The 13,241-nt window shown below is 37.3% G+C and overlaps 1 protein-coding gene across 1 annotated transcript in view; it reads right to left on the bottom strand.

Moving 5' to 3' along the window:
* SH3BGRL (SH3 domain binding glutamate rich protein like) overlaps positions 1–13,241 on the bottom strand; it is a 91,385-nt gene that overhangs the window by 18,295 nt on the left and 59,849 nt on the right. Inside the window, exon 2 of the mRNA XM_082681681.1 lies at positions 1,314–1,499. Within this exon, the coding sequence (XP_082537807.1) occupies positions 1,314–1,499 (186 nt within the window). The remainder of the gene's footprint in view (positions 1–1,313; positions 1,500–13,241) is intronic.

Raw genomic sequence — 13,241 nt, 5'->3', positions numbered from 1 at the left:
GTGATACTTGCCTTTTTTTCCATAACATACTCCATTCCCTTATAGTATGGCTTCCGAGGGAGAAATAAACCAGGTAAATTTGGCTTCTCAAACATCACCCTTATAACCCAAAATGTGTTTCTTTTAAAAAGTCAAACAAATTGAAATTCCTGCTTCAAAAAGGAGAGATTAAGACAATATATGCTGGCTTAGATTGGACTGGATGACCTCTGAGGCCTGTTTCAGCCCCTGAGAGTTGACAATTTGCAGAAATTTCAAATATAGAAGCACTGAGGTTTCACCATCTAAATGAATAGCCTAATTGTCTTTTCCTTATCTACATAATATGTCTTTACACATTGGCCCTGTTTGCAGCAGCAGAAGAAATCTTCTGGCCCCTCCTCAGAAGTGACAAATTCAATTCACAGAGAAAATATTTTATGCTAATGAACTTCTCAATTTTGCCATACCCTCCCCTAGGTGTTCTCCTTCTCACTCCCATATAAACACATGAGTTAGAAGATTTGGATTGCTGGCTCTAAAAACATTTGTTCCTCAATTATGCTAACTCTGAGGACACAGCAAAGCAAACAGTTCTTTACTGGAAATTCCTATAGCCCTTACATATGCTTTCTGTACCATGTCATCACATGGATGTGGCCTCATAACCACTCTCTCTGTTTCAGGTGTGTTTGATTCTACCCACACAACACTCCCAATCAGCTCTTTAAGAAAAGAGGCTTTGTTTTATACATACTTGTACTTGCCACGGTACCTAGAGTGGCCACAGGCTACAAATGTTACTTAAATACACAGTGAATGAACATTGAAGGGAACTACTTCATGGTTTAAATGAAGGCTAACCAAGATGACAAACTTGAAAGCACCAGTCAAAAAGTAAAAACTCTACTCCTGTTTCCTTCATCCATACATTAGTTCAATTAGCTAACTCAAAATTTTAAGAAAATTCATTAATAATACTCAAATAAAAGTTTTACTACCTTGAAGCAGAAACTGAGATATTCCTCTTTTTAAACTAATTTTAATCTATATAAGTAAAACAGCTCACCTGTTTTCAGTGGCTTCTTCATGGACATACCAGAAATAATATAAATGCTCTGGTCTGTACTTATACATTCACAGATAATTTTTTGGTGAATGACTCATCCATTTGCCTTCTAGTAGAAGGCAAAATACCCTAGCTGCCTAGGATGGATGTAGAGGATGAACAGGAGAAATGACTGTATGTAGATATGGGGTGGGAGTAAAAGAAAGTGGATGGGTTTGAGGCAATCCATTTTAAAAAAAAACAAGAATTTTAATTGGTTCCTTACCCCACGGTACTGGCTTTCATTGAAAATTTGAGGTGGCAAGGGGTACCCTGTGGCTGGTCGACTGTTTTCAGGTACATTTTCTCTCATCCACTTCCGATTCTCTTCATTGGCTGCAATATCTTTTTCTTCAAATCCTATTTTGTTAGCTTCTAAGAAACCAAGCACATCTTGCTGTTTCTTCTTAATCTAGGGCCCAAAGGACAAGAAGTTATATTGTTGAACAAACAGCTTTTATTATTTTTATCATATTCAACAAAAAATGTGTTAATGAACTAGCAGAAATGAATTCAGACATGGATCAAGATTTGTGGTTTAACAGAAGATATATAGTTTTCCCTCTATTATTTTGTTGTTAATGTTGTCTCACAAGTGGATTGAAGAGCTTTCAGTTCACAGATCCTTTTATCAACCCAACTTTTCCTTTTTTTCACTGAAATGCTCACATCTAATCATGAAGAAGAAAAGATAGCTGATACATAGCAATAACCTCAAGTGCAATTAACTCAAAAGTTTGAGTAGTGGCAAGGTGTGTTTCCCGATTATCTACAAGCCTCTCTTAATTTTAGCCTTTGTTGAAAGTCATTCCAAACGACCTGAGTCTACTTCCTGTCTTAATAAGCATCATACAGTTAACAAAAATGAATATTTCCTTGAGAATGTTACAAGACTCTATGTGTCAATTTTCATCATTTGGAACAGAAACTGAACAAGTAAACAAGAGTCTTTTTCATGAAAGTGCTGAGCTACAACAACACATTTAATCAAGATGGGGCTTTGTCTTGTTTTATAATCAACCTGTTGCATTTTCTCAGCTAACACTTTATTGAAGATCAACAGAGGTTCCAACTGTGATGCACTAAAATCTAAAATGATTGTCTGAAACTGTATTTAATAGCTATTCAACAATATTTCTTTGGTGCCTCTTAAGTATGTAAGAAATTTATCAGGTTCTTTAAAATGTCTAAAGAAAAATAGCAGATTCCCTCCTAAAATTACAATCTAGAGGGAGGTATTAGACATAGATATATTAAAATTTTCAATTATAACATGGTATTTAAATATGAAGCTAAGGTGGTCAGGTGAGAGGAGTCAAGTGAATGACAAAGCCAAGAGTGCAAGGAACTTAAAAGAGAGAGCAAGTGCTTATTGCTATGAGTGATGCCACTTAGACTAAGCTTAATACTGACAGCACACATGCTGCATACTACATCCATCTATATTGCATGCAGTCTATGGTTTTAGTGAAAGCATGATATACTTAGTAAAGTTTAATATAATTGTCCAGCTGTGAAAAATGAGCTCACAAATATTACAGCATATTGAACTAGAACAATAAAGGTACAGTATTACAAAATAAACTTGGAAACTTTCTAAATGGATGCTCATAATTTCTATGACTAAATTCTTACACATAATTGAAGTCTCTAAATGAATAAACACTTGTGTGGGTGTGTATTTTGTCTTTTTAAATAGGTTATAATTTGTGACCCAGTCAACTTCTGCAAAGAGAAATTCAGATATATAAATTCCTTCCAGTTGGTTCTGTTTGTTTCAAATGCTGCCACAAGAAGGGCTACACTAATTTGTAGTTAAATAATAAGACTGTCTTTGCCTAGCCAGTGCCTATCGATTTAAGAATGGGGTGAAGGAAGCATGAACAAATAGAATTTAAAGCTGCCTTTTCAGTCTTTTACTAATCTACTTACAAAATACACCCAAAAGGAAAATCAAGTCTGAATCCCCAGTTAGTCTGTTTGGCACTAGACTACTGCAGTGTTGCCACTGTGTAGTCATTTGGTAAACAAAGAGATCTGTGTGCATTTTAAATGAATACTGTCATGAGTCCTTAAGCCACTGGCTTCCTACTGCTTAATCTAATGGTATAACCACAGCAAGAAACACTTGTTTTCAGCTTGCCTGTTTTGAAATATTTTAAAAAATGCTTTGGTCACAATCAGCCATGTAAAGCTTGTAAGTCACATCTCTTTACCAACAAGTCTACAACAAATCTAGGGTAAGACTATTAAGAATTTTCTTGTTGATCTCCTATCTCTACCCCTAGCTCCCTGGAGTTCTCCTGACAGATGTTCCAAGATGTGGCAGCATAAGAGCACAATGTAAGGTTTGCTATTTTACCGCTGTCTGCCTCCCCAAATACTGTTATTACTGTCTTTTTTCAGTTGCAATTCTACCACATTATGTCTAGAGAGATGTTAAGGCTCAAGTAATTTCAGTAGAGCCTTGTGTGAAAAGAGGAGTGTAGATATTTAAAGGTAGTTTCTCAAAAACAGCTATGTCTTAAGGTGGTCACAGTAAAGAAAGTACAGTCATGCCTAATTTTCTGGGTTAAAAAGGCTTTTCTTTATCAGTTCTGAAAAATCTCATCTATCCAGCCCATTCTTTTTAAATTTTATCTTTATTGGAGTATAATTGCTTTACGATGTTGTGTTAGTTTCTGCTGTACAACACAGTGAATCAGCTATATGTATACATATATCACCATATCCCATCCCTCTTAAGCCTCCCTCCCACCTTCCCTAACTCAACCCTCTAGGCCTTTGCAGAGCATCGAACTGACCTCCCTCTGCTATGCAGCAGCTTCCCACTAGCCATCCATTTTACATTTGGTAGTGTATATATGTCAATGCTACTCTCTCACTTCATACTAGCTTCCCCTTGCCCTCTGTGTCCTCAAGTCCGTTCTCTACATCTGTGTCTTTATTCCTGCCCTGTCACTAGGTTCATCAGTACCGTTTTTTTTAGATTCCATATATACGCGTTAGTGTACGGTATTTGTTTTTCTCTTTCTGACTTACTTCACTCTGTATGACAGACTCTAGGTCCATCCACCTCATTACAAATAACTCAATTTCGTTCCTTTCTATGGCTGAGTAATATTCCATTGTATATATGTGCCACATCTTCTTTATCCATTCATCTGTCAATGGACATTTACATTGCTTCCATGTCCTGTCTATTATAAATAGTGCAATGAACATCAGAGTGCATGCATCCTTTTGAAGTATGGTTTCCTCTGGATACGTGCATAGGAGTGGGATTGCTGGGTCATATGGTAGTTCTATTTTTAGTTTTTTGAGGAACCTCCATACTGTTCTCCATAGCGGCTGTATCAATTTACATTCCCACCAACAGTGCAAGAGGGTTCCCTTTTCTCCACACCCTCTCCAGCATTTATTGTTTGTAGATTTTTGATGATGGCCATTCTGACTGATGTGAGGTGATACCTCACTGTGGTTTTGATTTGCATTTCTCTGATAATTAGTGATGTTGAGTATCTTTTCATGTGTTTGTTGGCCATCTGTTTCTCTTTTTATGGAGAAATGTCTATTTAGGTCTCCTGCCCATTTTTGGATTGGGTTGTTTTTTTTGATATTGAGGTGCATGAGCTGCTTGTATATTTTGGAGATTAATCCTTTGTCAGTTGCTTCGTTTACAATTTTCTCCCATTCTTAGCGTTGTCTTTTCCTCATTTATGGTTTCCTTTGCTGTGCAAAAAGCTTTTAAGTTTCATTAGGTCCCATTTGTTTATTTTTGTTTTTATTTCCATTTCTCTAGGAGGTGGGTCAAAAAGGATCTTGCTGTGATTTATGTCATAGAGTGTTCTGCCTATGTTTTCTGCTAAGAGTTTTATAGTGTCTGGCCTTTCATTTAGGTCTTTAATCCATTTTGAGTTTATTTTTGTGTATGGTATTAGGGAGTGATCTAATTTCATTCTTTTACATGTAGCTGTCCAGTTTTCACAGCACCACTTATTAAAGAGGATCCAGCCCTTTCTAATCTGGAGCTTTTTCCAGAGTCAGAAGGAACTGCAGTCTCTCTCCATTTTCTTCAGACATGGCTGTATGTGTAGACCCAGGAGGCTGTGAAACAAGGAGCACTGGGAGTACCATCTACCCTAAAATTCAATTCTTCTGATGCTTGAAACTCTACCATGACCGGTTTACCAGTTTGGTCTTCATAGAAAGGGCAGTCAGTGTGCATATTTGGAGTGGAGGGAGGGATTGCCCGGAGAGAAGAAAGACAAGGAAACAGTGACGTTTCTTTGTCTGCCTTAGAATTTTGCCAGAGTTGTCCCTATATAATTCTAATAGAGGGGTACACAAAATGTGTACCAGGAATGGCCTCCCAAGATAATCCCAAGAGGAAATTTCCAAGCCTTATTATATGTTAGTACTGGGTTAAGATTTGTACCAGATAAAGACCTTTAAGGAGAAAGGGAACTAAGACTTGTTGAGTGCTTGCTGAGTACCAAACTCTTTGTGAGGCTATGTACATATATCCCCTGAAATGCTCATAACAATTCTGAAAGGTTAGTATGATTATCCCCATTTTACAACAAAGGAAATTGAGGCTTAGATAGGTTAAGATACCTGTGCAAGAAGAATGATCTCTTAATTGCTTGTACTAAATTAAAAATATAAAGCTATCTGACTGCAAAACCCTGTTCTTTTTCAATACATGCAGTACATATTAGAATTCCCAATCTTGCTGGGGAAATAAGACGGAAATATATGGAAGAGTTCTTCTAAACTATGTGATACAAAATAGAAAGACAACAAAAGCTGAGATATCTTATGTTCTCTTCCAAATAGCCTAATTTACTGAATTTGATTTCCTAGTTATTATGGTCTCTTTCCCCTTGACCAGTCTAAACTGAGTTCCTAAGCCCACCAACTTGTGGGCTTGCTTGCACATGGGCAGCATGCACACAGAAGAACTGAATGGAATGTCATGAGGCCTCTGGTTTGTTGCTGACTACACTGAAAACAATGTAGCCCATGTCTCCCCTTTGTCAAGAGCTCGGTCACTTAATAGTTCTGAGTGGGCAAAGCTGGTATAGAGGCGTATTTCTGTACTTTAAATTTACAGAGAAACAGATGAGAAAGTGCAAGGGCATCAGACCCCTCCCATTCTTTACTTTTTTAAAATAAGCAATGTACCCATCACTTTAAAAAAAGAAAGTCCAACAACCTTTTCAAAGAGCAAAATTATCTGAACACAATGCACTACTCACTTGAAAGTAAAAACAGGGACTTCCCTGGTGGAGCAGTGGTTAAGAATCTGCTTGCCAATGCAGGGGTCATGGGTTTGAGCCCTGGTCCGGGAAGATCCCACATGCCGCGGAGCTACTAAGGCCGTGCACCACAACTACTGAGCTTGCGCTCTAGAGCCTGCGAGCCACCACTACTGAGCCTGTGTGCCACAACTACTGAAGCCTGTGCACCTAGAGCCCATGCTCCACAACAAGAGAAGCCACCACAATGAGAAGCCCGTGCACCACAATGAAGAGTAGCCCCCACTTGCCACAACTAGAAAAAGCCCGCGCACAGCAATGAAGACCCAATGCAGCCAAAATAAATAAATAAATATTTTTTTAAAAAAAAAAGAAAGTAAAAACAAGCTTTTACTGAGTCAGTAACAGCAGGACTAAAGTTCCTTCTGACTCTGGGAAACAGTATGGACAGAGAAAAGTGCCAGGCAAGAAAGGTATTCAGGAATCATTCCCAAATTCTCATTATCTTATAAAGATGAGATTATTCAGAACTGAAATTTCATTTAGTCAAGAAAAGCCCTTTTAATTCAGAAAATGAGCATGACTGTACTTTCATCTCTTGCAGGTGAATTTCATCCCCACATAGTCTTATCAAATGTACATGCCAAGTGAAGTGTTAGCAGATTAATAAATAATAGACAAATTTGACAAAAGGTTGAAAGCCACAGAATCAAAACATATACTGTAATCCTACTGCTGCTACACTGGTTCCCTGTGGCCAGTTTCAACCTCAACCCCTACTGCTTAACTTTCAAGGTTCTGCATAATGTTCTATCTTCTCTAAAAATATGCATTCCCTGGGCGCCCCACAACATATCAAGCTGCCTTTATTTTTCCCTGAGTTTGCTGTGCCCAAGACCTTAGTGCTTTTCTCTTTGTTACCTTCTACTGCAAGTCTCCCCTCTTTCCACTGATACAATTCTAACTTATTCATCCAGGTGCACTCCCTCTGTGAAACCCTTGGTGGCCACTCCAGTCTTCTCCCTCTGACCTCCTACAGTCAGTATCACCCAGTTTGGAGCTTAATCAAATAGTACCAATGATTGCTAATCTTTTCACATGTCAAAGTCTCATCTCTTCAAGTAGTTGCTAAACCACCTGAAGGTAGGGGCCATGCCTTTTGTTTAAGCTTTCCTACATAGTGCTCACCTCATAGGCTGGACACAAAGTAGTTAATACTGATTGATCTAACAACTTCATTTTAAATCCAGGACCTCCAAAATGCTTGTTTTTAGTTTTTTATTTTAATAAACTTCAATTTTGGAATAATTTTAGATTTACAGAAAATTTGCAGATATAATATAGAGAGTTCCCATATAACTGTCACTGTTTCCCCTATTGTAACACCTTACCTCACAGTGGCACATTTGTCACAGCTAAGAAACCAACACTGATACATTGGTATAGTACTATTAGCTAAACTCCAGACTATTTGGATTTCACCAGTTTTTCCACTATGGTCTGTTTCTTTGTTTCAAGATCCCTTCCAGGATACCACATTACATTTAGTCATGTCTCTTTAGTCTCCTCTGGCCTGTGACAGTTTCTCAGACTTTTCTTGTTTCCCATGATCTTGACAGTTCAGAGGAGTATTGGTCAGGTATTTTGTAAAATGCCCCTCAATTCAGGTTTGTCTGATGTTTTTTGGATGATTATATTTCCACACTCTATGTTTTGGAAGCAATTCAATAAATCAATTATACATCAATAAATCTGGAAAAAAATAACTCCAGCTATATAAAGCAAGAAAAGTGTCTCTTTTTAAAACTCTTACAGCATACTGTGAATCTGACAATACTTTCTAAGAAAGTTTCAAAAGAGTCAGGGAAGTTTGAGAAAAGTAGGTAGCTATAATCTAAAACCTATTAAAGCCTATTCTAAAGTAATATACATTAGTCTTTGTGTCTGACTGGGCTGGATTTCTCAAAGATTAAGTGTTATCTGGAAATATGTCTTCAAAAGAATTCCCAGGATTAAACATTTCGTGCATCATATTAGATTGATGGGTTCTCCAAAAGGGATTGGAAAAAATGCCATTTAATGGTGGGTTTTAGTTATGTTTTAGCCACTGTTTTCAATATCAGATATTTCCTGAACCCTTGAAGTACTAATGACTGGAATGTACAATATGACAATATAAATTCCAATTACCTAGAATTTGAGTGCAGGGAAATATTGTTGGTTATTACTGTTTGCACATAGACTCTCGTTCATCCCTAACTAGCAAAGTAAGTCTTTATTCTCCAAATTACCACTTGGCAATCCAAGAACAAAGCTGATTATAAAATACAGCCTTCAGAAATCTCCAGACCCAAACAGAGCACCTCATTGCTAGCACATTCCATGGTAGGGAGATAGCAGCTGTTCTAAGCAAAGCTTAGAAGAATTAAAGCTCAAAAATTTCACAAGATTTAGAGCTTTTGGACTCAAAGAAGCTATGGGTTCATCCAGCATATGTTGGGGTATCAGAAGGTATTCAGGAATTATTCCCAAATTCACAGGAATTTTGAGTACAGACAAGACTGGGAGACAGATATTGTCTTATTATTCATACCAGTTATAGAAGGCCAATTAAGTGACAGCTGCTAAAGCAGGTGTTTTGATACATTATTTAACTTAATATTCATAATAACTCTGTAAGGTAAATATTATTACCCTCATTTTATAGATTAGAATATTGAGGCTCAAAAAGGTTAAGTAAATTTACCCAAAGTCACAAAGTTAGTCAGTGGCAGAGCTGGTATTCAAACCTAAATGTCTCTAACTCCAATGATTAAGTTTGTTCCAATACATTGCCCTGTCTAGCTTCAAGATATTTTGCATGGATATTTTTTCTTAAGAGATTTTTATATAAGGTCGACAAGCTCTTACAAAGAGTAATACCACTTTTTGATGTGTTCTTACTATATAATTTAATTCTAAATTCTACTTACCAGACCGTGATTTTGTTCCCATTATCATCCAAGTGAGTATGCACACAATCTAATCAATATTCAAATTATTATGAGCAAAAAGTGACTGGAATACCCAATTTCAACTCTAGGATCCTCTGCTGCTAGGAAAGGATTAGTGTCAGACTCCTGCCTAGATGATGTTAGACACTACCATTCAGTCAGGAATGCAGTTCATGGACTGACCAAGATGACAGAGTAGGAAGACTCTGAGTTCACCTCCTCCCTCAGGTACACCAAAATTACAACTATTTACAGAGCAACTGTCAATGAGCACAACCTGAAGACTAGCAGAAAAGGTCTTCAACAACTAAAGATATAAAGGAGAAACCACAGAGACAGGTAGGAGGGATAGAGATGAGGTATAGTCAAAAGACCTATACCCCGGGGTAGGTGACCCACAAATGGGAGGATAAATACAATTGCAAAGGTTCCTCCCAAAGAGTGAGGGATCCAAGATGCACAGCAGGCTCCCTAGCCCCAGGGTCCTGCACCAGGAAGATGACCCTTCAGAACATTTGGCTTTGAAGGCCAGTGGGGCTTACTTTTGGAAGAACCAGAATGCTGTAGGAAACAGACACTCCACTCTTTAAAGGGGTACACAGAAGCTCACACACTCTGAGACACAGGGCAGAAGCAGTTATTCGAAAGAAGCCTGGGTCAGACCAACTTTCTGATCTTGGAGAGCCTCCTGGAGAGGCAGGAGGCAGCTAGGAATCACACTAGGACACAGACTCTGGCAGTAGCCATTTCTGTGAGCTCATTCTACTTCAAGGACAATGGTGCCAGTAAATTCTTATTTTTTGTTTCCATCTCTTAATTTTTTTTTAAATTTTGTATACAAATTTTAAAGATTATTTTCTATTTACAGTTACTACAAAATATTGGCTATATTCACCCATATTGTACTTCCCATTCACCCACCCCTGTATTGCCCTTCCCCCCACCCCACTGGTAACTAGTTTGTTCTCTATATCTGTGAGTCTGCTTCTTTTTTGTTGTTGTTATATTCACTTGTATTTTTTAGATTCCACATATAAGTGATATCATACAGTATATGTTTTTCTCTTTCTGACTCATTTCACTTAGCATAACGCCCTCCAAGTCCATCCATGATGCTGCAAACGGTAAAATTTCATTCTTTTTTATGGCTGAATAGGATTCCATTGTATATATGTATATATATACCACATCTTCTTTATCTATTCATCTGTTGATGAACACTTAGGTTGCTTCCATATCTTGGCTATTGTAAATAATGCTGTTATGAACATCAGGGTGTGGTATCATTTTGAATTAGTGTTTTGGGTTTTTCTGGATATATACCCAGGAGTGGAAATGCTGGGTCATATAGTAGTTCTATTTTTAGTTTTTTGAGAAACATCCATACTGTTTTCCATAGTGGCTGCACCAATTTACATTTTCACCAACAGTGTACATGAGTTCCTTTGTACACAGAAAAAATAGAGTTTAAAACACAGAATTGGAAGATATAACAATTGTAAATATATATGCACCCAATCTAGGAGCACCTAAATACATAAAGCAAATATTAACAGACATAAAGGGAGAAACTGACAGTAACACAATAATAGTAGGAGACTTCAACAGCCAACTTACATCAATGGACAGATCATTCAGACTGAAAATCAATAAGGAAACACAGGCCTTAAAGGACACAATAGACCAAACGGGCTTAATAGACATATATAGAACATTCCATCCAAAAGCAACAGAATACACATTCTTTTAAAGTGCACATGGAACATTCCCCAGGATAGATCACATGCTAGGCCACAGAACAACTCAGTAAATTTAAGAAGACTGAAATCATATCAAGCATTTCTCTGACCATAGTGCTATGAGACAAGAAATAAAATATAAGATAAACAGCTGCATTTTCTTTCTTTCTTTTCTTTTTTGTGGTACGCAGGCCTCTCACTGTTGTGGCCTCTCCTGTTCCAGAGCACAGGCCCCGGATGCGCAGGCTCAGCGGCCATGGCTCACGGGCCCAGCTGCTCTGCGGCATGTGGGATCTTCCTGGACCAGGGCATGAACCCGTGTCCCCTACATCAGCAGGTGGACTCTCAACCACTGCGCCACCAGGGAAGCCCCCTATTTTCCTTTTTTTTTTGATTAATTTTTATTGTAGTAGAGTTGCTTTACAAAGTTGTGTTAGTTTCTACTGTACAGCAAAATGAATCAGCTATACATATACATATATCCCCTCTTTTTTTGATTTCCTTGCCATTTAGGTCACCACAGTGCATAAGTAGAGTTCCCTGTGCTACACAGTATGCCCTTATCAGTTACCTATTTTATACATGGTATCAATAGTGTATATATGTCAATCCCAATTTCCCAATTCCTCCTGCCCCTCTTTCCCCAATTGGGAGATTGGGATTGACAAATATACACTACCCTGTGTAAAACAGATAGCTATAGGAACCTGTTGTATATCACAGAGAGCTCAGCTCACTGCTCTGTGGTGACCTAGATAGATGGGATGTTGGGGAGGGAGGTCCAAGAGGGAGGGGATATATGCATACATATAGCTGACTCACTTCATTGTACCGCAGAAACTAACACAATATGGTCAAGAGACTATACCCCAATTTAAAAAAGAAAGCTACAAAAAATAAAAGACAAACACATGGAGGCTACACATTATGTTACTAAACAATGAATCACTGAAGAAATCAAAGAGGAAATAAAAAAATACCTGGCGACAAATAAAAACACAATGGTCCTAAAACTATGGGATGCAGTGAAAGTTGTTTTAACAGAGAAGTTTATAGCAATACAAGCTTATCTCAGAAAACAAGAAACATTTCAAATAAAAGTCTAACCTTACATCTATAGGAACTAGAAAAAGAAGAACAAAGTTAGTAGAAGAAAATAAATAATAAAGAGCAGAGCAGAAATAAATGAAATACTGAAAAAAAAACAATAGAAAAAGAAACAATGAAACTAAGAGCTGGTTCTTTGAAAACATAAACAAAATGATAAACCTTTAGCCAGACTCATCAAGAAAAAAAATAGAGAGGGTCCAAATCAATAAATCAGAAAAAAAAGGGTAAAAGTTACAACCAACACAACAGAAATGCAAAGGATCATAAGAGATTGCTATGAACTATTATACATTAATAAAATGGGGAAACTAGAAGAAATGAACAATGTCATAGAAATGTACAATCTCCTGAGACTGAATCAGGAAGAAATAAAAAATATGAACAGAAAGATTACCAGTAATGAAATTAAATTAATAATTTAAAATACTCTCAACAAACAAAAGTCCAGGACCATATGGCTTCACAGGTGAATTCTAACAAACATATAGAAGAGTTAAAACCTATCCTTCTCAAATTATTCCAAAAAACTGAAGAGGAAGGAACTTCCAAACTCATTCTATGAGGCCAGCATCACCCTGATACCAAAACCAGACAAAGATCTCACACAAAAGAAGCAAATTACAGGTCAATATCACTGATGAACATATATGCAAAAATCTTCAACAAGATATTAGCACAGCAACTCCAACAATATATTAAAAGGATCATACACCATGATCAAGTGGGATTTATCCCAGGGATGCAAGGATTTTTCAATATCAGCAAATCAATTGATGTGATCCATCACATTAACAAATGGAAGGAAAAAACCCATATGATCATCTAAATAGATGCAGAAAAAGCTTTTGATAAAATTCAACATTCAATTATGATAAAAACTCTCCAGAAAGTGGGCATAGAGGGAACACACCTCAACATAATAAAGACCATATATGACAAGCCCACAGCTAACATTATACTCAATGGTGAAAAGTTGAACTCACCTCCTCCTAGATCAGGAACAAGACAGGGATGCCCACTCTCACCACTATTATTCAACACAGTATTAGCA

Source organism: Grampus griseus (genome assembly GCF_964374135.1).
Source record: "Grampus griseus genome assembly, chromosome: X".
In the NCBI taxonomy this organism is placed as follows: domain Eukaryota; kingdom Metazoa; phylum Chordata; class Mammalia; order Artiodactyla; family Delphinidae; genus Grampus; species Grampus griseus.
The sequence above is the reverse complement of the archived record's forward strand: the minus strand, read 5'-3'. Positions and strand labels throughout refer to the sequence as shown.